This window comes from Bombus flavifrons, chromosome 1 (genome assembly GCF_040668555.2).
Source record: "Bombus flavifrons isolate JBK064 chromosome 1, iyBomFlav1_principal, whole genome shotgun sequence".
Classification (NCBI taxonomy): domain Eukaryota; kingdom Metazoa; phylum Arthropoda; class Insecta; order Hymenoptera; family Apidae; genus Bombus; species Bombus flavifrons.
In genome coordinates, this window is record NC_138442.1 from 21,025,900 (window position 1) to 21,050,554 (window position 24,655).

Genomic DNA, 24,655 nt, shown 5'->3' on the forward strand with positions numbered 1-24,655 from the left:
AATGTTTCGACCATGCGGTTCTTTTTGGTAAAAAGATTTGGTTTTTACGATTCTACGAATCGAGTTTGTCCATCCCTGTTCCGGTTTCTGGAGAAACGAGTGTCTATCGTGCTCGATCGGGACTGGAAAGTTCGACTTGCGAGGCTTGCCAAGAAATTTTCGAGGCCCCGTTTCACGATCGAGCCGTCTCACCGCGATTGATGGACGCTTGATTTGCCCGCGACACGAGAAACGGAATTATAAATTATTTCGCCAACCATTGCCTTGTACAGTCAAGACATGATTTACGTATATCCAGAGAAATGTTATCTTTTAATCGTTTGGCAAGTCGAACGCAAATGAAAGGAAAACGGCTGCCTTAAGAACGGCAATTAATCAGAAAAAAGGAGATGATTACTTTCGTATAAAAAGTAGAATGATTTCGATTATTCGAATTATTCCATGAATAATTGTTATTATTTATTCTCAGTCGATTGTTAATAACGAAATGATATGTATTATAACGCGCGCAATGCTCTTATATTAGGTCATCCCATAAGTTCGTACCGTTTTTCGAGCGGTTATATATCTTAAGATTGTTTATATACCTTTCAGTTTCATGAAAAAATATAATCCCCCTCTCGTTGTACAACTTCTTCCCATTTTTCTGGTAGGGCCATTATTCCGTCTCGATAAAAGTTCTCTTGTTTTTCTTTAAAATAATTTTCTAAGCTATTTTTGAGAATGTCAATATTTTCAAATTTTTTACCTACTAAAAAGTGTTGTAATGCTCTGAACAGGTGGTAATCAGATGGGGCAATGTCTGGGGAATATGGGGGATGTGGTAAAATTTCCCAATTAAATTCAGACAATTTTTTTGTAACGCTTTTCGCGACATGCGGTCTAGCGTTGTCGTGATGGAAGATAACGTTGTTCCTATTCACTAAACCTGGTCGTTTTTCAGCTAGTGCTTCCCTTAATTTTTCTGAGTACGATATTTGTCTGAATTAATGGTATCGCCACTAGATAAAACTTCAAAATAGAGTATTCCTTTATAATCCTACCATACACACAAAAGAACTTTACGTGGATGTAATCCTGGTTTTGCACAGCGTTGAGATGGCTGATTTCGTTGGGACCAGCTACGTTTCCGTTCAGGGTTTTCGTAAAGTATCCACTTTTCATCACCAGTTACCAGGCGTTTAAGGAATGGCTCGTGTTTAATACGCGCAAGTAATGACATGCACGCTGTCGTTCGTTCAAGACAGTTCCGTTCCGTAAGTTCATGGGGCACCCAAACGTTCAACTTTCACACCATCCCCATTTTTTTTAAACACCTATGAATCGTTGTCTTAGGTATTTTCAGAACATTTGACATCTCTTGAACTGTCAAACTTCGTGATTTTTCAACAAGATCCCGAATTTTATCTTCGTCTGTCCGAAGAGGACGCCCGGAGCGTTCCTCGTCTTCTAAACAGAAATTCCCAGCTCTAAAACGTTGGAACCACTTCCTACAGGTGCGAGATGAAAGCGCATTTTCTCCGTAAATGGCACATATGTTTTTCGTGGCAACTGTTACAGAACTTCCTTTCCGAAATTCATATAACACGAGATGTCGAAAATGGATACGCATTCCACTCATGATTTTTCACTGTTAGAAGTCACTGTGTTCACTATATTACGATCTTATACCCACGAAAATCTGCTCTAGCCTGTTCTCGATCAGCTAAGCTCAAGTGCATTGGTCCCTTATCCTTGGTCCTTAAATGTATACACAAAAGTCGGCACGAACTTATGGGATGACCTAATATATTACAAACATGATTTTTCACGCAGGTATCGAAACTCAACATCAGAATTGAACATAGAATTTGTATATTTCAACAAAATGGCAAGCGAGACTTCTTTTACCGCTTTATTGGAGGATTCTTTTTCGGATAATGACAAAAGTACCGAGGATTATTCGTCCAATTTGAAAATATCCTTTCGAATAATCTTATATTCTCACCTTACTATTTACATTCTGACGATGCAAAACGATTTATTTCTACTAATTATCCTTGACGTAACTATGATCACGACGCTTTGGAGAACCTGACCGAGAGATGCGACACGGAGTTGTTGCAACAGGCTCTACAACAATCTTTGTCCTCGTGTTCGGATAATTTGCTCGCTGAGAAAATTTTCAACGAAATACTACCCTTCGCCTATTATCTTTTATCCGAGGTAAAGTGAACGATATTACCTTAGAAATTGATATTAATTCTGTTGCAGTCTTCGAATTTACGTATCTCGATAAGAACGAACACTTTCAACGACCGAAGAAAATTCTTAGCATGAAATCGAAATTAAAAATTATGCATATCGATAATGATTATCTTGCAATCTCTCCAGACTTAAGAAACGTTTTAAAAATATCGTTGCATCAATTCTAGCAAGAATAGTTCGAAGAACGCGGCAGAATTAATTAAGAATCTCAAGAGATGCGAACATCGATGGATATTTGGTTCGACCAATCGTTGTATCTTTTAAGTTTGTTCTTGTTTGAAGGCTCTGAAGAAAATTGGCGAAACGATAAATACGAACGCGGATGGACACACGGTGGAAGATACGAAACGACAAATGGTCGTGTGTCGCGAATTACTAAGTGTGTGGGAGAAATCTATGGAACGCGTTTCGAAACTTTGTAAAACATCTGCCACGGCTTTTAAATGCATAGTGGAGAACGTGCTTCTCACGATTAAACTAATATTCGAACATTGTAGAGCAAGGTGAGGTGAATGGTCAGAGACATTCTCAATTATCTTTCCTTTTTTCTAATGCTATTATATCAATAACTTAAGTCTTTTTTTATTATTATTTAATTTATACTTTACAATTTCTTCAACTGAACATTCGGTAAATTTTTCTGGCTTAATTGCTAAATAACATGTGGATGGCTACCCCCAGCTGTAACTTAAATAACGTTGTTAGAAATTGTGGATTTTTATGCGTTTATAGAAAATTTAAAAGCGAAAATTCAAAGTAGAATATTTGTTATTAATATTCGAGCGAATAATATTTGAGATGAAAGAAATCTCTGCTTACATTCCATTTCTTTAATTGTACTCATGAAAATATGAATTTGCATAAATATCCCTAGTTCAAATATTGTTTAATAATATTATTCTTGACTAAATAAGAACAGCTGGTAAATATGAATGATATTTTTTCATTTGAAAACGTATCTACTTTTACAGTAAAAAATTGTACGGTACTTTATTCGAGGACGTATCGGAGGAATTAACGAATCTATTTCGCAAGGCGAAAACGATCTTGACTCTATTCCTGGCCACTTTAGAGAACATAATAGTCTTCGACACGGATACGGAATCGGAAACGGAACTATTGGTAAAAGGTGAGCGATCCTATTACGTCTTAACGATTCTTTAACCCGAACCATCTTTATCTTTATCGAGTACGTCAAGTAGAGGAAAGAAGATACCGTTGCTCTGTTTAATCCATTAATGGCCAACATTGCTTTAACCAAGTATTCCATTTTCAAGTTACCAGACTCTCATATTTTTAGATTTTCAGATCATTAGATTTGTAGATATTCAGATTTGTTATTGTGCAATAATGTTGTATTTACGTATTTGTTATATGTTATTTCAACGTTTGGTCCTTAACGGTTTAATCATTTCACGTATGTACATATCTCAGTATTATTAATTCTTGCCAATTCATTGTTCTAATTAAACTCGATGTTTTTTTATTCATGCGTCTCCTATTGAAAACAGTAATCGATTCGATCGGATCGTTCGTTACCATCTCGCGCGAACTGGATTTGAAAACGTTCGTGGAAACGTCGAAAATATTCGGTAAATTGGCGATTACGAATCAACATCATGTAAAACGAATAAACGCTATGAACATCACTTTGCAGCTTACCCAATTCACAAAAGATGTATCCTCGATGCTGGTATTTTGCCAGGTAAGTTTTAAGACAAAAATTCTACAGTTACACGAAAAAATTATTTTACTTTCTATTATTACAAGGTTGATATAATAAAATCGTTGAAATGAACTAAAGTTCGATCCGAACGTGTATTGGAATTTGTGAAACTTCGTTTCTTAACACCTAAAGAATTTAAAAACAGAGAGAAACAGAGATTAGATTATGTTTAAAAATTTATATAGATACACGATGATATAGATAGATCGTGTCTGATATTTGTTTGCATAGAATTATTTGCTACTTGATCAGTTTTAAAATAATTGTTTTTTCTCGTTAGCAGATGTTCTATTTGTTGTTGTGTATTGTGTATTTCAACAATCTTAGATAATTCGCAATAACGACTTTTTCCATTGTCTCAGATAACAAATATCTTGAGGAACAAGCTAAAAACGAAACGACTATTTAAACTAAACACAAAATGCTAGACTTGATAGATCCATAAAAATATTTGCTTTTTTCTCTATAATCATCTTTACGTAGGACTCAAGTGATCGGGTACAAGAAAGAACAATAAAAGTTATTGGACATTCGTTAAAAATTTTGGACAAACTGTTTGCAGCCTATTGTTCACACATAAATAACGAAATTCTTCCGTTTGTGATCGAACTTTTGTTAAAGATGCACAGGTATATTTCTTTTTTTTTTTTTTTTTTATTTGATTTCTCGATTTTTGTATCTTACGACCGATTAAAGGTTTTTACATCGCTCTTTGCAATCAGGTGTTCTCCACTGTGTTTACAAAACTCGCAAATTGATAGCAAACTGATGGATCTAATAAACATTCAAATCTCGAAGGGATCCGAACCATTTTTGAATACCGTTTTCAAATCATCCGATTTTAAACAGGTTCGTCGACAAAATCTAATTAACAGATCAGTTTAACATAGAACGTTCGTATCTTATTCGATATCCCTGAAATATTTTAGGCGTTCTTCGATTATAGAAATCAGGCAAATATCGATAATTTAGGCTACCATCTGTTAACGGTTAATATCATGAAAAAATTAATTTACATGCCATACGAGCAACATTGCAAATGGACATTAGGCGCTGAATCGATCATCGATGTCGCGTTAAGCAACATTAATCACTGTAAGTACTACGTTTCGAATCTTACCTTTGGTATCTATCAAATTCGAGCAAATTTTTCATTATAGAATTTTCAACCAAATAAATCTTATTAACTTACTTGATCTTTTAACATAAACCTTGAGAAACAGATTTTAAAGAATAAGAGAAAGCTGACGTTACACGTAAAGAATTCTGATATTTTCTAATAATCTTGAAAATTATTTTATATTTGTACCGTTAAACAGTGCAGGAGGAGATTTGCGTGGGTCAGGTGAAATTACCAGGCGTACACGATATTGGAGAAAGATCGAGATCCGCCTCGATATACGAAGCCACGATAGTACCAATTTGTGGACTGATCAGTCAAATTCCTGCGGACGGATTTCACGCTGTAGAGTTGATTTTATTGAAGCATTTATTAAGCAATCAACTTTGGAGTTCTTTGCTTAGTTCGGATATTTGGTGCTTCATCGGCCGGTTTGTAAATCGATCAATAAACTTTCACAGTTGATGTCAAGTTTCGGTCGTTCGTTCTTCGCCTTTGAAGTAAAACACTACACCAAATACGTTCTCGATATAGTTTATCTCGTAATCAAAATGTGATCATTTAGAAAATTCTATGATATTACAATCCCTGGCCGTTGAATTAAGATCACGTACAAAAACTTTTAACTACGCAAGACTATGTTATAAATAGTAAATTGTCTTCGATTATCAAGATTATTACGCAATATAAACCTAACAGTACACTCGTATTGTCATAGCGAACAATAAGCGAATTCGTTCGACTTACGTGCCATGCAAAATATTTAGAATCTGTTGAAATCACTCGTTTACTCGTCTCTGATCATTACGTTACTCGATTTAAAAAAAAAGAAAAAACTCAAGACATATGGTAAAATAACGAGGACATGGACCAAACGGTACGAGCTATAATATAAAGAGAAAAGACGTAAATATGAAACAAAAGTTATTAAAACGAATACGTATAACATTTTAGCAAATCTTTCAATTTTGTCAAAAGACAAAAAATATCAGAAACTTTGGGTGGTCGTAATTCGATGATAAGGAATTGTATTTCATCAAGTTAAAACCGATTGTTTCTTCGATGTAAACGCAAAAGAATTTTCTGAACATTGTCTGCTTCTTCAACGTAACACCCTGTTTTTCAGTATTGGTTCTTTAGAACTTTGCGCTAGTCACGTGAAATACCTCTTGAACGTTTATGCTGTTTTAATGAGACGTAGCAACAGTCTCGAGATCGTTATGTTGGAGAACTTGATTGGAAGATTGTACAATTTGCTCCCGGAGGAAACGAAGCACACCGTTATAACGGAGCTCGATGATCTGGAAAATCCATGCTGGCTGGCAGTTGCACGATTTTTGCCCCCGAAAACGAAAGCGTTCTTGCAGAATCGATTGGCATGCGTATTAAACGAGATACCGCGCTCATTCATCGAATTACAGCGGCAGCCTACTGTACAGAATTGGAATCGTATCGTATGTTATGTTATGTTCAAGGATAAACTACATAATAAAAAGATTTGATAAATTTTCGATCTCGATCTTACAAAAATTTTAATAATCATTTTCCTCGTTAAAAGACAATGCTGATGTCGCTTATCGGAAAACTCAACTACACGAAGGAGAAAAATACCATTAATATCCTATCCCAAATATGGAACTCGATCGCAAGCACGATCGAAATTTTCGAAGGCAAACAGTTGGATATGTTATCGGAATTTACGTCGAAACTGTTGAGTGCTACGCAGCCTGAAAAAATTCAAGACGATACTTTCTTCTCGGTATGTACATTTTTTCTCGTTTTACTTTGCTGTGTAATTAATCTTTTTTAAACGATCAGCTCGTGTCTTGACACGTGCACGTTGTTCGGTCCAATAAGAACCGGCGATCTCCTCGCGTCATAGTTTCGCTCAAGGTTTCACAAATAAAGTAAAAATTCGGACTTTAGATATGATAGTAAAATTTATTGTACGAATTCAACAGAGTAACGGATCAAAGTGTTGTAACAAAAAGGTGTTGAGTGCTGATTTGGGAGGGTTATTATACTAAGGTTTGGTCTCTCTGGAGGTGCTATCGTCGGGTATCTATCAGACACGACTATCGTGTTACTATCTGGTTATTATTTCGATGGCTATGACATGCAGGATGTTTTATCTATCCTATTACCGTTTCTGGTAATGCAATATATACGTACAATATAGTGTGAAGTACGGATATGCATGCATCATTAGACAAGGACACAAGTGCCGGTGCATGTACCGGCCAGTACCATTACAGTGAATTCCGCCTATGTAGTTGTGCACCGAGCTATTAAACTCGTTTGACTCCTATTTATAAACAGAAAATAAGCGATCGACGGTAATGAGAAACAAAACAGGAAATACATACCACGTTATAAAACATACTACAGAAAATTAAATTTTTAATTTAGTTGCAATTATGGTTCCAATCAACTATTTTGAACTCGTTATTTTTTATTTATTTTTCAATGAAAAATTTTCAGTGGAATATTATTTATCTCGTAAGAAAACGTGAAACTTCGAACGCTTGGAACGGTTGCCTGGCTTCCGTCACTCTCTAAAATAAGTGCTATAGATTAAATCCTCTTCCAGCATTTTTTGTACAATCGTCAACGTAGACAAATTTCGAAAATTACTCTATGCGTACTTTATAGTTCTGAATAAGTCTTAACGTTTTATATAAGCTTAAGGTTATATTTTTCTGCGATTCGCGTAGTCCAGACTGATTTAATACTTTTACATGTTTCATTTATTACGTAATCGATAGTAATTCGTACCATCGATGAAATTACCTTACGAAAGTTTATTTTATCGATAAATCACGTGATCCGCATAACAAGTCACAATCTATGCTTTAATGGTTATGGTTAACCGATACCATAAATAATCATGTTTAATGATTTCAGATTCTAGAAGCAGTTTTAACGTCGCTGTTATGTCTCCCGCCACACGTAAAGGCAGTAGCGTCGTATTACTTGAGAAACAGTATCGATTCCTTTGATAACTGTGGGATTAAAACGGTTAATGCATTAACGGAGCTCAATTGTCGACTTTTGGAAGATGAAAATCCATGGGTACGACAGGAAGCTTTCGAATCGTTTGATTATGTAGCTCACATGTGTCCGAACGAGGATCTTGTGACTAAAATGGCAGCCGCGGTTACAAGAAAGTCGTCGTTGAGAGATTCTTTGCCTGCTTATCTTTCCGGCACGATCTATTACGAGCTTCAGGATTTTTCAAATATTCGAGATTATTTGCAACATATGGCGAAACATTCACAAAATGTTTACCATGTTTGTAACAATTACGAGGATTGTCAAAGGGACCAAAAACTCGCTAAATTGGAAATCGAGTCTATCGAAACTTTCGATAAAAACTCGCCTTTAAGTCAGCTCGATGAACACGTAAGCGAAATATGTGACGAATTGAATGATATTTTAAAAAACAGTAGTGACATCGCAAATCACGTGATGCGAAGACTACGGTTAATTTGCATGAAGATTTTGGATCTGACTGAATCCAAATAAGCCTTATTCGAATACATTTTGTATAATAATTTGTAATTTTTTATGAAGAATAAGCGCGCGAAATGATCGAACAAATAAATATAAATACTCTTTTTATTTTCATTAAGAATCCTTCATAATTGTGCAAAGAATAAGAACAATTTAAATAAATCTTCTTAATAATATCTATATTGTAGAAAAATTCGGCCTAAGATCATTTTATTTCTTTAATGTTAACTCTTTGCGAACGGGGTCGCTCGACGAGCGATCATCGCTGTGGACGAGAGGTATCAGCGCGCGCAGTTGAGAAAATATACACGTTGAACGCTTGCGTTATTCATTATCGAGACTTGTATCATTTTCATCGATATTTAGTTCATCATCACTGTCACTATTACTAGAAATATTGAAACGTCTGAGCCGATTCATTGTTGAACAGAGTTCGTTTCTACTGTCTAAAGCACTGTCGTCGTTTTCTATCTTGTCAGGTTCAAAATAATGTTCGTCATCACTACTATCACTATCGAACATATTCTTTCTGGAACTCTTAGACATCGCGTATAAGGTATTATAAAAAATATATAAAATATATAAAAAGCTTTCTGATTCATCTGGCAATGCCACTGAAAAATTGAAATTCGTTCTGACTCGACTATCATCCTGCATCGCGAGTTTACGTTAAACGGGAAATATGATTTCTAAAGATCTATAAGTTTCTTTTATCAAAAACATAATACTACTGTTTAGTTAACTATAGCCTATACGTCTATTAAAAATAGACGTACGCCTGCCACTTCAAGATAACTGTCCGGAACAGATTCGGACATCTATATGCCGACACGCGTCCGCAAAAGATTAAATGTATGTATATACATGTCGGGTTTACATTAGAATTAGGGTTAAGGGCGTGAAACGAATCTTCGTTTGGATTACACATTGTCGTTATGCAATAGAGAAGACATTGACCAGTGCAAATAGGATTATTATAGGATTGGACAAGTAACCGTGGTAATTAGATACTCGAGAAACTAATGACAATGATCCCAGGTTCAATAACGAATCCGCGGTCAACGGGATGATAGATGAACATGCTCGCAAAATCTAAGTCGGACTCTTTGTTAAAACGTGGAATATCCACCGAGCGTACAGACGCTAAGTAACTCGCTAATACGACCTCACGAGAGAATGACTTTCCGTCGCGATGATGCTGTAGGGGGAAACTATGATGGGATGTGTATAAGGACACGAGATTGTCACGTAAAATTACACAAAAGAACAACAAAAAAGAATAAAAAAAAAGAAACTTTATTTTTCTTCTAACACTTGGTTTTACAATCTACTTTCGAGCTCTAAGCGTGACCTTTTAAGACTGAAGCTCTTATGATTTTTTGACTTTCGATCGGATCCGATCACTTTCTTTTGTCATCCCTCAACATCCCCACCGTCCATGCATTTGCTAGGCGTCCGCGGCCGTTGCCACGTGCTCTTTCTTCTAGAACCTTCGGTGGAAGGACCGTTGGGATGTTGATGGTTCATTAGGCACTTCAGCGATATACATTGTCGCCGAGTGCCGCCACATCTTTATCTCCGATTTTAAAGTGAGCCGGTCGTGACAAGATCATCGGATTCGTCGAGGATAGCCTTCGTTCAGAACGTGAGGGAAATTGGCGTTGCTGCCAATTGGTCAATCTCCATCTCGTGGTTAGAAAAAGATGCTAGCCGCCCTCGAGGGAAAGTTGCTAGTGGGAGACGTCGTTCGTTGAAAAATAGGTCTCCTCTATCTTCTCGTAGTTGGGACAAAGACTGTTTGTTTGAAGGACTTTAGGTAACTAGATCTTAGTGCTTATAACGGCCCTCGGACTAGCTGATTACGTACTGTGGAGACGCATCGACATCTGGTAATCATCTTACTCGAAGAATGACGACAATTGTTTAATTTACGCCTATGATAGAATCTAGATTACGGTGTTAAGGGATTTTTCCGGGGTTCCAAAGGGAAGGCTCCGACGTCCTTTCATCTCCGACATATATTATATTATATACGTATTCCCATCTCATTTTCAACATACAATTTTTATTATAATTATATATATATACATAATGATATTTTGGTCCAAATAAATTATATTTTTATATATATATGTCGGGTTATGGTTGGAATTTTGGGCGCGCAACAACTCACGTAAATCAACCATTGTTCAACAATATCTTTTAAGTTCAAACGAATCCACGGCCAACGGGACAACTCCCTACTAAGCGCAGACTGATCCTAAGCACAGAAATACGATGGTTGAAAACTCGACGTGTCACTCTCCAAAGCAGTCGCAAGAATGCCAGCCTCGTGGAGATTTTTCTCGCTGTACGATTGCATTTGTTTTTCTATACCCGTTTGGAAGCATCGAGAAGGTTCCAAACGCCGTTGCTAGGCAGATTCGTTGAAAGCATTGAGAAAGTTCCAAACGCCGTTGCTAAGCAGTTTCTGCCTGGAGTTTGATTATTAATACAATGTATGTCTCATTGTATCAGCACCTCCGAGGCAACATGACACGTGGCTACTCCCGCTCCTGAGGCCGCATGCCGCCACAACCACATTTCTCGGAAAACCCATACAACTACTCCAGACCTCCTTTAGGCAAAACGTCCATCCCGTCGCTACGTCCAGTGACCCTCTATATCACTTCGAGCCCGAACCCATCGTGATAAAGCCGAACCCATCGCTGGCGATTTTGCAACAAAAGCATCTCGACGTACATGGCACGTCTTTCTAGTGCAAGTAATTAAATAGCAAGTTCCGATATTACAGAAAAGTCTATGAAATTGTTTTCATATTACGTAACTGTTGCATTAAGTTTGACGTAAATAAGTATACAAGTCTATAATGTGTAAAGTAAATAAGTATATGGTATAAGTACGTGCATAATTGCATATCATATTACGTAACTGTTGCATTAAGTTTGACATAAATAAGTATACAAGTCTATAATGTGTAAAGTAAATAAGTATATGGTATAAGTACGTGCATAATTGCATATACATATATATTTTATCTTACATATGATGATATCCTATATGAAATTAGCAAAGTGATCTAGACATTCGAATCAGTTAAGGACTACGATATTATTAAAAAGTGAATTTCAATTGATATCTGTCTTATTAAAAAAGAGTGTATATCTCCATCCTTCAGATCGCTTTTCAATCTCATTGACATTGCCGATAACAGCGTATAAATTGCGAAGCAAAGCTAAACTTCCACAGTAGTAACTTCGATAGTGAACTCACCAGTTCTGAATTCAAAACGATTAGGTTTGTAACAATACGTGTTTAGAACGCTATTCGTGAATTTGATCCATATTTCAATAGTGATATGTATTTTATTATTAAGTGTGTACCTAACAAGTATAATAATTATATTTTTTAAATCGTATAATGTCGATTTCTTTCGATTTATGCCATGTAACTGTTTCTTCCAAAGCTTATAATATATGATTTTGTTGCAGTAATATTCAAAAGGAGGGATTTACATATTACGAGTCAAACACGTCATATATTTCCATTGTTTCTTTTTCCAAAAAGAAAAACGCATTAATATATCTTTAAGGTCTTTTTTATTATAATCTTACATAGATTGAGAATGCTTTATTTATTAAAACATTAAATATTAAAATATTTTTATTCGTATATACAGATGCAAAACGCGGATATGAAGAAGTATTTTCAAAGTGATGAAATAATCAAAATATGTAACACGTTCATATCGCTACAAATTGATGAGGTAAAGAAAGTTAACTCGCAGTTACTACCAGTACGTATTCCTGCATAGAAACTATATAATTAAATATATTGTTCATAATGAGATTATATTAAATATTTAAAAACGTAATAATGACTTAAATTTTCTATTTATATTCATATGTATTGTTATAATTTAATTTAATAAATAGGTAATTGAAACGCTAATAAATCATATGAAATCAGAGGATTCACTGTTTCAAAAAATGTACCAACAAATTATTTTCTGTGGTAGCTTCTATAAAGGTACAAAAATAGAGGCACCAAATGAATTTGATCTCAACGTTACTTTAAAGCTCCCTCTCAACTATAATTACATAAATGTAAGGATGTTTTTAGTTAGTTAAGATGGATATTAAATTATGTTTAATTTTATATTGATATATATTTTCTTTCTACTATTTAGTGTTTCTCAAATCGGGCAGGTTTTGTAATAATATCTATAGAAAATTCTGTGCAAGCACGTAATACATATACATATAAAAATCTTACAAATAAAGAAATGAGGTTACACAATAAACTATAATTATTAAGTATAAAGTATAGGAAGAATTTTATTACACTCTTATGTTAAATATTATTGTTTTCTAGACAACTTAACAAATTAATATATGGTAATTTTGTGGATCCAAATACATTTCGTTTTTGGATTAAAGGAATTATAGACAGAGTTATGAACAAGCTACAGAAGGTTAAAGATAGATACAGATTACTAATAAATAATTCTTATACAGCAAACATTAAAAAAAGTGAAAGTGGGCCTGCAATCACATTAATAGTGAATATTCCAAATAAAACTGAGGACATATATGTTGATTTAGCACCATCCTTACCTTTTGATATAAATGTCATTCAAAGATATATTTCAAACTTTGATGAACTTGAAATGGTTTGTGTATTTATCACAGTATTTTATTTATATAAAGGCACTTGTATTATAAATATTTTTTATCTTTAGTGTCGAAATAAAACCTGGTTTGCAATCCCAGTACCAATACGTACTAATTGTAATGATAGCGATTCTAGTGAGGCATCCCTTTATTGGAGAACTGCTTTTAGTCTTCAAGAAAATGAAATCCTTGCAAGATATGGTCGTGTAAAACAAGTTATACGTTTACTGAAGGTTGCTTAACAAAGTATTTCATCTTAGTATAATTATAATATTTCTGACATCATTGTATTTTTTAGAAATTCAGAAATACACAAAGCATGAATAGTATAGCAAGCTATTACATAGAAACTACATGTTTAAACAAACTGCCAGAAATAGATATGAGCATCAATACAATATCTTTGACATACTTCTTTTTTGAGGTAATATAAACCATATTGAATCAATATACACATAAAATTTATGAAGTATTACATGTTTCCATATAAATTATTGCTGTTTTTAGATGCTTAAAGAATTACAACATGTTTGTGAGCAAGGGAAGCTAGACTATTATTGGAATGAAAAGTACAATTTATTATGCAGAATTAGCCAGATGGAAATGTATAACATAGCTCAACGTTTAAAAAACATCATTAAAGATATTGAAAAGAATGCAACGGATAAATATATATTGGCCAAATATATTCGTAAGTTATGTTGTTTAAAATGTGTTAAATTATATTAAAATAGGTATTTGTTTTATGTGACTTCCTAGTATAAAAACTTAATACAAATAAGTGGATTTTGTCCCACATGAATATGTAAAACATTTTCTTTGCAAATTCTTTGCTAAAACATTTATAAACATAGTGATTAGAGAAATAGGTAATGATTATTCACAATGATAATGTCCTGCTAGTCTGTATCAAATCTAAAGCTATTATTTTTTACATTACAGTAAACTCGGAGGAATTATTTTCACTAAAGAATAACATAAATAACCCAGGTATATATTAGTTATCATAATAAAACAATAATTAGAATAATTACGCTCTGTACATAGTTACGTCAGTATGTATGTATTATAGGCAACATAATTCCAACTGGCGAGGGAAACAATGATGCAAACCAAACAAATCAGGCCATTTGTGTAATCCTCTAATTTTCCTGCGCATTTATCAGACCAGTTCGTAATTAAACATGTTTACATTTTGTTTTCTTAAAAATGAAGTCTTAAATGAAAAAAGTTAATTTTGTATTTTTGACTTATTTTCAGATGTATAATAACCTTCTATTGATTGTTTGCTCATACCTAGTGAGTACTTACCCAAGTTAAAGAATACTTCACAAATTTTCAATTTCGATTTTCTCAGAGACAAAGCGTCATATGAAAAAATTGTATCCTATCTGATTCGACTTATTTTTTCACGTAGATATTCAACTAAAATAACTATCCCTAAGTTAAGGAAATATATACTAAAGAAATCAATGTCTGTAGTGTGAGAAAACCTTTTTGTAATAAACAAACTCTAATACATGATAAGGCATTATTATTATTATTATTGTTATTATATACATATGTACATTCTATTATTATAAAAGAATTTTTAGACGCTATATAAATTCGTATGTACACATTGTAAAATAAATTTCTAAATTTATAGTTACATTTATCACTTCCAAAATTTGTAATATATTTGCTAAAATTTATATTTTGAACTATTTTCAGAAGATAAAATAGATTTTGATATAATCCAATATATGTACACATTTAATAGATATATTTCCTTAAGTGGAATCATAAACACAATACTATCAAAAAAAAATGTTACTCTTTCAACAAATATATTTTATTTGCTGGTATAATTAGTTATAGGTACTGCATTGCAATCTGCCCATTCTACGAAGAAATTTCCTAATTTGATAGCACAGCGAATCATAGTAAGACAATCACCTTCTGCACTATGTGCATCTTCAGGGTTATTACCAAAAATATGTTTATAAACACTACCCAATCTAAAATTAATAGGCCGATTATTTGTAAAATTTAATTGTCTTTTTACATTACTTCCTCTTCTATCCTGAAAATTTTCATTACAGTGTTGTAATTTTATAATTTGATTCTCAGGTGTTTTTTCATTAATTTTTTGTATCGTTTTACAGTAACTAGTTTGTGGAGTGTTAAATACACTATCCAAATGAACTGTTGTTTCTTTAATCTTAGTTGGAGTGTTATTTTTGTTATGATCATTAAGATTTGTATCCATAATAGAATCTAATGCATCAGATAAAATCTTATCATAACCATCATTCAATAAAATACTAACTTCAGTACAATCGGAACTACCAGCAATAGGTTGTACAATATTCATTTCTTTTCTTGGATTTTGTTTACAGGAGAAAAATTCTTTGACTAGATGCATCATGTCAATACTTAAAACATTTTCACTGAAACTCTTTAAAGGGACAAATTAGATTATTCATGAATTTGTAAAATTATATTACGATATAATACTACATGTACCTTCTCAATATTTTTGAATTCTGATAAAAATATTGGATAGTCATAATTATTTCCATTATAAGCTATAAAACAAGCTGGTGCTGCTAATCGATTTATAAAATTCACTACTAAGTTATATATGTCATGGTTAAAACATGGAAATTCTTTTAAATTTTCATTGGATAAGCCTATAATAATGTAAGTTTTATTTATATAAAAATAGAAAGATATAGCAGTTCGTTTAAGGTAAAATAAAAATTGTTTGCTAAAAATAATTAAATGTTAGATACCTGTCAATTTTTGAATATCCTTTGAAATAGGTACATCTGGATGTATTGGTAAAACAAGTTTCTGTAAAATTCTTGGTGAAATATTTGTAGTATTGCATATAGCAGTTCTTGATACTGCAATTAATGACATTTCTGTGATTTTTGGCATATAATTCTTTGTAATTAATCCAGTTGTTTCCAAATCAAGAAATATAAATGTTTTTATCATTTTTAAAAAGCTTTAATAAGATCAATTAAAGTAGATGTGCAATTGGATTCCTATTTTGGAAATAAAGTTTATATTAACTACAAAATTAATAATTAATTCACTAATTTGTAATGTTATCTTTGCAGTAACATTATCACAACATGCATTAAAATACACATAACCATGTTAAGTATTGGGTTGTCAACTATGTGATTACGGATTTTGTCATTAAGTATGTATGTACATACAGAGAGGATGCGATGTTGGATAAAACATATGAGAGTTAAAGCTCCCTCACCGTGATAATATTGAACTAATCCTGGTATACCATAACAATAAGTATAAATTCATTTACCATTGCTAATTTCAGATGTATAAATTAGCAAACATATAAAATCTTCTTTTCGTTTAAAATGGAGAGTATATAGTTAGTTGAAATACGTGCTATGATACCGTTGATCACAATGTCTACGGATTTAATGAATATCGATGGCAATATAAAAAGAGTGCAAAAAGAAACTTTGACACCATACAAAATAGCAACTGTCATTTTGATTAAAGAATATTGCAATGAAACAACAAAAGGTAATTTACTATCTTTATAGACATCATAATCTAAATTTATTATAAATATTGTAATACTATATTATTAATGTTACTATCAATATTAATATTTTGTTTCAGCAATTGTGGAAAGACGCGATTTTTGTTTAGTCGCTTTGAAATTGATTCAAGTAAGCATTAATAAAATGATTTTATTTAATATATTTTTTGTACACTAAATAAAGTAAAATGTTCTATACACACACAAACGCACACATACACATTCATATGTATACTATTATAAAGGGTTAATATTTAATTTTGTTGGAATATATTAAATAAATGCTTTTATCTTTTTTGTTAGTCCCCTGACATGGATCTTAATACACTTCTAAATATATTACATTCCCCTGAATATATTTTACATCGGTTTGCACATCATATGGAAGTTCAATTGAATATGTTAAGAGGAAAAGGGGTTGAAGGATTATTAGATTTATTTGATAATGTTGGACGTCTTATGAAACCAACATTGGATCATTCTCTTTCTTTACCTGCCCTAAATAAAAATTCTGTGCTTGGACTATATATAAGGAGAGTTATAATCTTTTTTGAAAAATTACCTTTTGATCAAGTTGTAGCTCTTTATGAAGCTTTGAAAAAATACTTGGATAAAAGAATTAATACGTTTGATGGTTCTGATATATCTGCAGCTTCTAAAACAGAAGATTCATATATAAATGAGTATGTGTTCATTATATTCATAAACTGTAATTTTGTTATGTGATATATATGTATTTTGTTATAATTTCTCTGTATTTTGAAAGAATTAAAACAACTTGGGGTGGAAGACAAGCTGAATTACTTGTTGCACAACAAGCACATACTATACAAACAGATGAACATAAAGCGATGTCTCCTGGAGAACTGCAAGTTCTTGTACGAGAACTTTTAAGTTGTAGTCCTTATTATGCAGAAGCTGTGAGTATCATGTAGTGAGAACACATTTTATTTATATATATTTTAAAAGATACAGTTAAATATCTTTTTGTATTTCTTACTTTCTCATAATCTTTAATATGTTTCAGCATTATTTAAGTTATTTAAACTGTTTAAGGGTCAATGAATACTGTGGAGCTATAGATAGTCTTTATCACTGCTTTGATAGATTAGCACCTTTGGAAAACCGTTCTGCACCTGAAGATAAATCTCGCATTTTCAGATATGCAGCTTTAAATTTAGCAGTTTTACATGCTCAATTTAATCATAAGTGCGTTTTTATATAAATTTAAAAATTAAGAATTTTGTATACAATTCATGTTGTCATTTCATTCTCGTTTAAGGGAAGTAGCACAAGCTGCTTTAAAAGAAGCTATCATGATGGCTCAAGAAGCTGGAGACAATGTCTGTTTACAATTAGCACATGCTTGGATGTATTATTTAACTATCAAACAAAAGTAAGTTAAAATCTCTTAACTTGCATTGATATATATTTATCACCATATTTGTAATATAATTTAGGGGACCATTGATAGAAAGGTCAGTTGGCAAGGCAAGTATGTTAGGAATAACTCACACAACTGGATTAGGTCTTATTGCATATGCTCATAATTCTGCTTTAGAAGCTAAGAGTCCATCACAAGTGTTCGAGGTATTTCTTTAATTCAGTTGTATTCAATGTGTGTTCTAATGCTTATTCAAGATTAAATTGTTCTTAATATTTAATTGCAGACTCTGATGAAATCTGATGTCTTAAATTGTCAACATTCTATGGTAGATTTAATGTCAATGACATATGCAGAAAAATCTGCGTTATGGGCATACTATGGTAAAACTGAGATGTCTTCAGTCTGTGCTCAGTTATTACTTTTACATAATACAGGGGATAAAAAACAGCATATGTTTAATGGACCATCTACTTGCCAGGTTGTCATTAATATCGCGAATATCTTAGTAGAATTTGGAGAATATTTTTTGGTTGACATCGTACTTGCTCATGCCAAGGAGAGGTTTCCTAATGAACCGTGTAATAAGGTACCATTTAGAAATTAACCCTTTGCGGACGGGGCCGCTCGACGAGCGAGCGTCGCTGTGGACGAGAGGTATTGGCGTGCGCAGTTGAGAAAATATACACGTTGAACGCTTGCGTTATTCATTGTCAAGGCTTGTATTATTTTCATCAATATTTAGTTCATCATCATTGTCACTATTACTAGAAGTATTGAAACGTCTGAGCCGATTCATTGTTGAACGGAGTTCGTTTCTACTATCTGAAGCACTGTCGTCGTCCTCTATCTTGTCAGGTTCAAATTAATGTTCGTCATCACTACTATCATTATCGAACATGTTTTTCTGGAACTTTTAGGCATCGTGTATAAGGTATTATAAAAAATATGTAAAATATATAAAAAGCTTTCTGATTCATCTGGTAATGCCATTGAAAAATTGAAATTCGTCCTGACTTGATCATCATCTTGCATCGCGAGTTCACGTTAAACGGAAAATAAGATTTCTAAAGATCTATAATTTTCTTTCATCAAAAACATAATACTGTTTAGTTTACTATACCCATGCGTAAATACACATAAGATTATGGCTTAGAAAAATAGACGTACGCCAGCCACTTCAAGGTAACTGTCCGAAACTGTGAACAGATTCGAACGGCTATATGCCGACACGCGTCCACAACGGTGAAAAGACTTGAACGGTTATTTGCCGACACTCGTCCGCAGAGGGTTAATGCTATACATAACCGAATGAATCATATAACGAAGTTTAAATGTTATTTGTTTCAAAGATATGGAAGTTAAGCGAGCAACTTTATGTGTTTACACAATTAATGAGACAAGAAAAGTGGAGTGAAGCTGAAGCAATAGCGTCAAATATTTCAAGTTTAGATCCTTTGGAATCTAAATTTAGGTATAGCGATATGTTAAAATATGTCGTTTTATTATGCAGGGTCTGTATTGTCTTTAAAAATTTGAATGTTTAGGTTAGCGGAAGTTTGTTTGGAGAAAGGGGATTATCCAAAAGGTTTAGAATGTATCGACAGCATTGGCAAAGAAGAGCAATTAACACCTCAAAATAAAATAAGAACTATGATTTTATTAAGTCAAATAATGTGCGCTTCTGTTTCACCAGAGAATGGGATTGTAGGAGTGAATTCTTTGGTACTTCTAAATACAGCTCTAGAACTTGCAGTAAAAAATCATCTATCTTATTATAAAGCATTAATAAAAATGCATCTTGCAAACATTCAGGTAATTAGATTAATTAATACATTTTTTCATTAATTTAAAGATATTGAGGATATTGATTACATTATAAATATTATAGATATTATGAGTATTATATTGATATTTTATTAACGTTCCAGTTAATAATGGGTATGCCAACTTTAGCACTAAACTTAGTAGAAGAAGCAATTATACAAATTTTAGCGCATGGAGGATATTACGATCAAGGTAGAGCGTTTGTTTTATATACGAAATGTTTAGTTGCTACTGCTCCAACATGTGACAAGGCGCGAAAGGAAGTAATCTTAAAAGCTATTAAAGCACTTTCAAAGGCGAAAAATTATTTTACAAAAGTCGAAGCATATGGAAGACTAAGAATTACATTGTGTTTAGAATCTTTACTATGTCACGAAATCGATCTTAAAACTGAACGAAATCAATGTGCTTTTGAATTTCGCCAACTAGATCAACAGCTTCTTACAAAATTAAATAATTTGTTTTTATATTGAAAACCAAAATACAGAAAAAGAAGATAAGGACAAATATGTAGAATTGGAAAACTTCTTCATTTGTATTAAGAAACGAAACATTCAAATATACAGTATTTTCCTAAAAATCTTGAATTATTGTTTATTATTAGGTATGTGTATTAGGCAATAATTGAAAAAAATACTAAGGTATTGATACTAATAAAACTCTTATAATTAGATTCATACAATTACATTTTGTAAAATACAACTTACGTGAAATGTTCTGAAGATATAAAAATCTGTTGTATAATAAGGATAAGGGGAAATGAATAGTCGAACAATGACAAGTATACAATAGAAACATTTATTTATAGAATCCGCTGCGAAGCTACAACGGAATTTTTGATATTCTAAAGTTTCTTACCTACTCCTCGTGTAGGAGTTAGGTATAATCCATACGAGTTATCTTCATTCTGTTTGTTATCCGATAGCAATTTTTTCTGAAGAATCAACTCGCATGAATCACATAGTAAGTGCACACAGGACACAAATAGGTGAATGGTGACACATGAAAATCGCAGGGGTGAATTTTTATCAAAACCCCAGAAACTTCCAGCGAGTCGTCGAAGATATTAGATGATGCTTTTGCCGAGGAAAATTTGGATGTGTATAAGTGATAGATTACATCCGACATAACACGTTGAGAAACACTCACACACGTTTGAATTCTATCGACAATAGTTCTTGTGAGCAATTTTTATCTTATCCAAGTATCTCTTATTTTTTGAAAGCATTTTGTTTTGTATAACAATATTCTCCTCTCTATAATACTAACAGCAAGATTCACTTTGCGAATATGCTTTTTCTTTGCATCATTTTGTTAAAACAGATATGTTTTCCTTCTGAAACCTTTTTCACTTCAACGACTTTAATAATTTTTTTTCAAATAAACCCGTGATTCTTTCAGATATGGGTTTGCTCATTTTGATTCCTCAAATTATTAACGCTAAAGTGCACGTATTTTTGGTGCAACGAAGGGGGGAAGACATATGAAGATACACAGCCGGGTTTACACATAATATTTTTTTCTTTTACAGTACGACAGTGACATAGTTTAGAAGATTTCTATATTGTCACAATATGTTCTCTTTATTTGCTTCGGTGTACCGATTTACGCATAATTGATCGTTTTGCTTGGCATTTCAAAAATTATTTTTTACAAGAATTTCATGCAATTTGGTACTTCTAGTACGTCAAAAACATTATCTAGAAGTATGATCTTTTTAATTGTAACTGATCGATTTGAAACTAAATTCTTTTTCATTAAATTATTTAGTGGTATTTTTAAACATACGTCGGAGGTATATATGTATATATACTCGCACGTATACAATATTAAATTATATGATTTAGCCTGGTTTTCGACAAAACTTACTTTCTTGAAGAACACAGCGCTCTATAACTCTTCGAACGACAATGAAAATTTTAAATTCTCCCAGTGATGTACACAATTCTTCGAATTAACAGCTTTTGTATCGTAAAACTATGAAGTGGAGAAAAATCTGTTTACACTTTATTCAAAGATTGCATATTAGAATACACGTATTTCTTTTTATAATAAATTTTACAATGCGTTGCTATTACTCCTATGAAAAATAGCATTGTTACCTTGTACATGTCTGTTCTGAAACATATGTACGAGATACCAAAATATGGTTGTTATAAATGTTAAAATACAGACGATTTTATAATCAGTTTTCCTCTACTTAAAACTTAAGCCTTAAATTATTGTTGACAAATACATGGGTAATTTAGAACGTGAATTTCGTAATGCTTAATGGTTATTTTAACTTTAACGATAATAAAATAAATGTTATGATAAAAACACGATCGTCGTATTTTCTTAATCGTTCGAATAATTATAAACATGGCGAATTAACAGTTTTGGAGAGGCTCGTTGAAAAATAATAATGTTCTATGTTTGTGCTTTCAAGCAAAGGAAACCTACAAGCCCAGCAAATTAGACATTCGAAGCTGTGTATTTCGTTCGAGGTAGGTTCTTCATCCTTTCTTTTTTCTCTCGTTCAATTGTTATCCTGATTGAGCATCTAAAAAGGGACAGATTTTGTAGGCGGACAAGAATCAAGCAATGAGAAGCTCTCTTTCTCTTTCTCTCTCTTGGATCGCTCGTTCTGCTAGGACTTCTCCGGTTCCAACGCGACTCAGCTCGTCTTGTCGAGCATAGGACGGCAGGGTGCTCGTGGAGAAGTAATTTGCACACCATCCGGAAACTATAGAAGGGCACGATAGAACGATCAAATCTCCATGACCGTTTGCACGGAATTGATATCGAGCGCACAACTGCCGGTTGTGTCGGGAGAATCCTGAAGGTATTCTTCGGAAGGCGTCATACCGGCTGTTCTCATGTCGTCCCTCACTTTTTCCACCTGAAACGAATAATACGCACTTGCAGTTTTCTCTTTTTAAAAAATCGCAAATCTACGCAAGATATCATTCTCATAAAAAAGTTTTACTTTTGTCCTAAGTTTTCGTAAAACAAAAATTCCTTTATTTCGTTTATATCCTTCGTTTAATAATCGATTGAGCGAAAGTTAATTAAAACTCTTGTGGAATCGTCTTGCTTAAAATTTACTCGATTTTCAGAATCAAAGAATTAAACAACAGACTACACTGTTTTTATTTTCGTGTCGTATAAGGAACAATTGGGATGCTCGCGGTGTAGCAACGTGGCAGAAAGATTCGAATTTAGATTTGAACGCGTTCCAACCTTTTGAAGGACTCTCAGCAGGTTCAGTCCGGCGACTTTCTTTAAGTCGTACACGTTCCAGTTCCCACTTCGAAGAAGTTCGGCGAACAGTTCCGGATACTTGGAGACATCCTCCAGTCCTCTGGGTGTCCTGTCAACAGAATCGATTCCTTGTAACAAGTCGTGCCCGAGTTTGATTACGATCAAACTGGAAATGGATAGTTGCAACGTTGATCTTTGCGACTTTTCCTATTTTACAATGCGCGTATCAAAATGTCCAATTTATTTCAAGTAACGTATAATAATTATAGCGATGAAAATGAATAGAGAGCAATGGCAATTTTTATATCGTAATTTTTTTTACGGTTATTAACGATGGATTTGATGGATTGTTAGATACACGAGGATTTTAATAATTCGAAGAGACGAGGAATTCGTATAAGATACATCTGCTCGTTTTACAAAATTTATAAACTTTGAGTTGTAGCGCCACACAACGGAACTTTCCGATGGCTTCGCGACACTCGGCAACAATGTATATCGCCGAAGCGAAGTACCTAATGAGCTATCAATATCCCAACGGTTCTTTCGCCGAATGTTCGAGAAGAAGGCGTGCATGGCAACGGTCGCGGATGCCAAACAAACGCATGGATAGTGGGGATATTAGGGGGCGACAAAAAGAAAGAAAGAGATTCATTCCGTTTCGAACAACGAAGTGCAAAGAATCTAGCGTAACAGCGAAGCAAACACATTCGAGAAGCGTGATTGTTAATTGTTGATCGTTAATCGTTGATCGTTAATTGTTTAATAAACCCTTTTTGTTGAACATCAAGAGTATTTCTTGGGGCACTTACATTCGACTCCACGTCAGAGTGAAACTTTGATCATCGGATATACCCGTTTGTATACGTACAATCTATTCCATTAGATAATTATTCAAACGACTCTACTTCCCTCGCGAATAATCTCCGTTCTAATTAACATCAAGAGTTACTAAATCGATGCCAGTGTATAAATAAAAGGAACATTTGTCCAAGCACTGTTGTCCCACGTTCGTTCTATCAGTTTGTATCCAGTAATAACAGACATTAATCACGAAGATTTACATTCAAACGCATTAAATTACAGCTTATCTTTCCCACCATGAATCCAAATGAGTTAAACAACCCGTAATTCTTTCCGACGTGTACCTCAAACTCCATCCTCCTGCTCTCTGTATTTTTTCTTTTTATTTTTCTTTTTTCGATGATCGATAACCCGTTGTAACGGACCACCAGGCATCCATCGCGTAACAGAATATCGAAAGGAAAAACGGAAAGTCTATGGTCTTGTAATTAGATTTACAGTGCCATTAATTCTCCGTTCATCGGTTTACGATAACTTGCACAAATACGAT

General features: G+C 33.3%; 5 protein-coding genes across 10 annotated transcripts in view; 3 read left to right on the forward strand and 2 right to left on the reverse strand.

Annotated features, from left to right (window-relative positions):
* Positions 1-2,049: 2,049 nt before the first annotated feature.
* Positions 2,050-8,712, forward strand: LOC138183418 (FIGNL1-interacting regulator of recombination and mitosis; the record flags this gene model as incomplete). The annotated part of the gene is made up of 11 exons (XM_069120296.1): positions 2,050-2,205; positions 2,530-2,750; positions 3,219-3,376; positions 3,759-3,952; positions 4,457-4,602; positions 4,696-4,822; positions 4,903-5,068; positions 5,293-5,524; positions 6,220-6,547; positions 6,652-6,852; positions 7,998-8,712. Coding segments are annotated over 11 exons (2,550 nt in total), but the record flags the coding sequence as incomplete, so codon positions are not given.
* Positions 8,713-9,436: 724 nt separating this feature from the next.
* On the forward strand, positions 9,437-14,528 carry cGlr1 (cGAS-like receptor 1). 4 transcript variants are annotated; one of them, XM_069116166.1, is made up of 11 exons: positions 9,437-9,458; positions 12,098-12,198; positions 12,286-12,402; positions 12,542-12,712; positions 12,796-12,896; positions 12,981-13,278; positions 13,348-13,512; positions 13,578-13,703; positions 13,787-13,970; positions 14,222-14,269; positions 14,352-14,528. In XM_069116166.1, exons 3-11 carry the CDS (start codon positions 12,286-12,288, stop codon positions 14,423-14,425), a joined length of 1,284 nt encoding a protein of 427 aa, XP_068972267.1. In that variant the 5' UTR covers positions 9,437-9,458; positions 12,098-12,198; the 3' UTR covers positions 14,426-14,528. The 4 variants fall into 4 exon arrangements, with proteins under 4 accessions (XP_068972267.1, XP_068972257.1, XP_068972243.1 ...); XM_069116156.1 differs by lacking the exon at positions 9,437-9,458 and adding an exon at positions 11,394-11,505; XM_069116142.1 differs by lacking the exon at positions 9,437-9,458 and adding an exon at positions 11,555-11,996.
* Positions 14,529-14,629: 101 nt separating this feature from the next.
* LOC138181434 (three prime repair exonuclease 2) overlaps positions 14,630-24,655 on the reverse strand; it is a 227,381-nt gene continuing 217,355 nt past the window's right edge. The window contains exons 1-4 of one of the 2 annotated variants that reach the window (XM_069116217.1): positions 16,057-16,470; positions 15,788-15,954; positions 15,591-15,719; positions 14,630-15,344 (exon numbers count right to left, since the gene is read on the reverse strand). In XM_069116217.1, coding sequence (XP_068972318.1) covers positions 15,114-15,344; positions 15,591-15,719; positions 15,788-15,954; positions 16,057-16,264 — 735 coding nt within the window. In that variant the 5' untranslated portion in view covers positions 16,265-16,470 and the 3' untranslated portion in view covers positions 14,630-15,113. Of the gene's footprint in view, positions 15,720-15,787; positions 15,955-16,056; positions 16,471-24,655 lie in introns of those variants that run through there. The other variant, XM_069116207.1, reaches the window with a different exon arrangement.
* Positions 16,617-20,638, forward strand: ida (anaphase promoting complex subunit 5 ida). The gene is made up of 11 exons (XM_069116109.1): positions 16,617-16,828; positions 16,928-16,977; positions 17,151-17,530; positions 17,614-17,767; positions 17,875-18,056; positions 18,130-18,243; positions 18,308-18,437; positions 18,518-18,820; positions 19,584-19,705; positions 19,779-20,046; positions 20,163-20,638. The coding sequence occupies exons 1-11, from the start codon at positions 16,690-16,692 to the stop codon at positions 20,529-20,531; spliced, it is 2,211 nt and encodes a 736-aa protein (XP_068972210.1). The 5' UTR covers positions 16,617-16,689; the 3' UTR covers positions 20,532-20,638.
* LOC138181415 (dipeptidase 1) overlaps positions 20,834-24,655 on the reverse strand; it is a 247,882-nt gene continuing 244,060 nt past the window's right edge. For both annotated transcript variants that reach the window (XM_069116189.1, XM_069116179.1), the window contains exons 7-8: positions 23,281-23,410; positions 20,834-22,939 (exon numbers count right to left, since the gene is read on the reverse strand). In XM_069116189.1, coding sequence (XP_068972290.1) covers positions 22,808-22,939; positions 23,281-23,410 — 262 coding nt within the window. In that variant the 3' untranslated portion in view covers positions 20,834-22,807. The remainder of the gene's footprint in view (positions 22,940-23,280; positions 23,411-24,655) is intronic.

Bases quoted from the DNA above. Each gene is read 5' to 3' on its own strand.
- cGlr1 (XM_069116166.1), top strand. From the start codon at position 12,286: ATGCAAAACGCGGATATGAAGAAGTATTTTCAAAGTGATGAAATAATC. The intron at 13,513-13,577 runs GTTGCTTAACAA...TGTATTTTTTAG, and splicing joins AAGTTATACGTTTACTGAAG to AAATTCAGAAATACACAAAG. The intron at 13,971-14,221 runs GTAAGTTATGTT...TTTACATTACAG, and splicing joins TATATTGGCCAAATATATTC to TAAACTCGGAGGAATTATTT.
- ida (XM_069116109.1), top strand. From the start codon at position 16,690: ATGATACCGTTGATCACAATGTCTACGGATTTAATGAATATCGATGGC. The intron at 19,706-19,778 runs GTATAGCGATAT...TTGAATGTTTAG, and splicing joins CCTTTGGAATCTAAATTTAG to GTTAGCGGAAGTTTGTTTGG. The intron at 20,047-20,162 runs GTAATTAGATTA...TTAACGTTCCAG, and splicing joins TGCATCTTGCAAACATTCAG to TTAATAATGGGTATGCCAAC.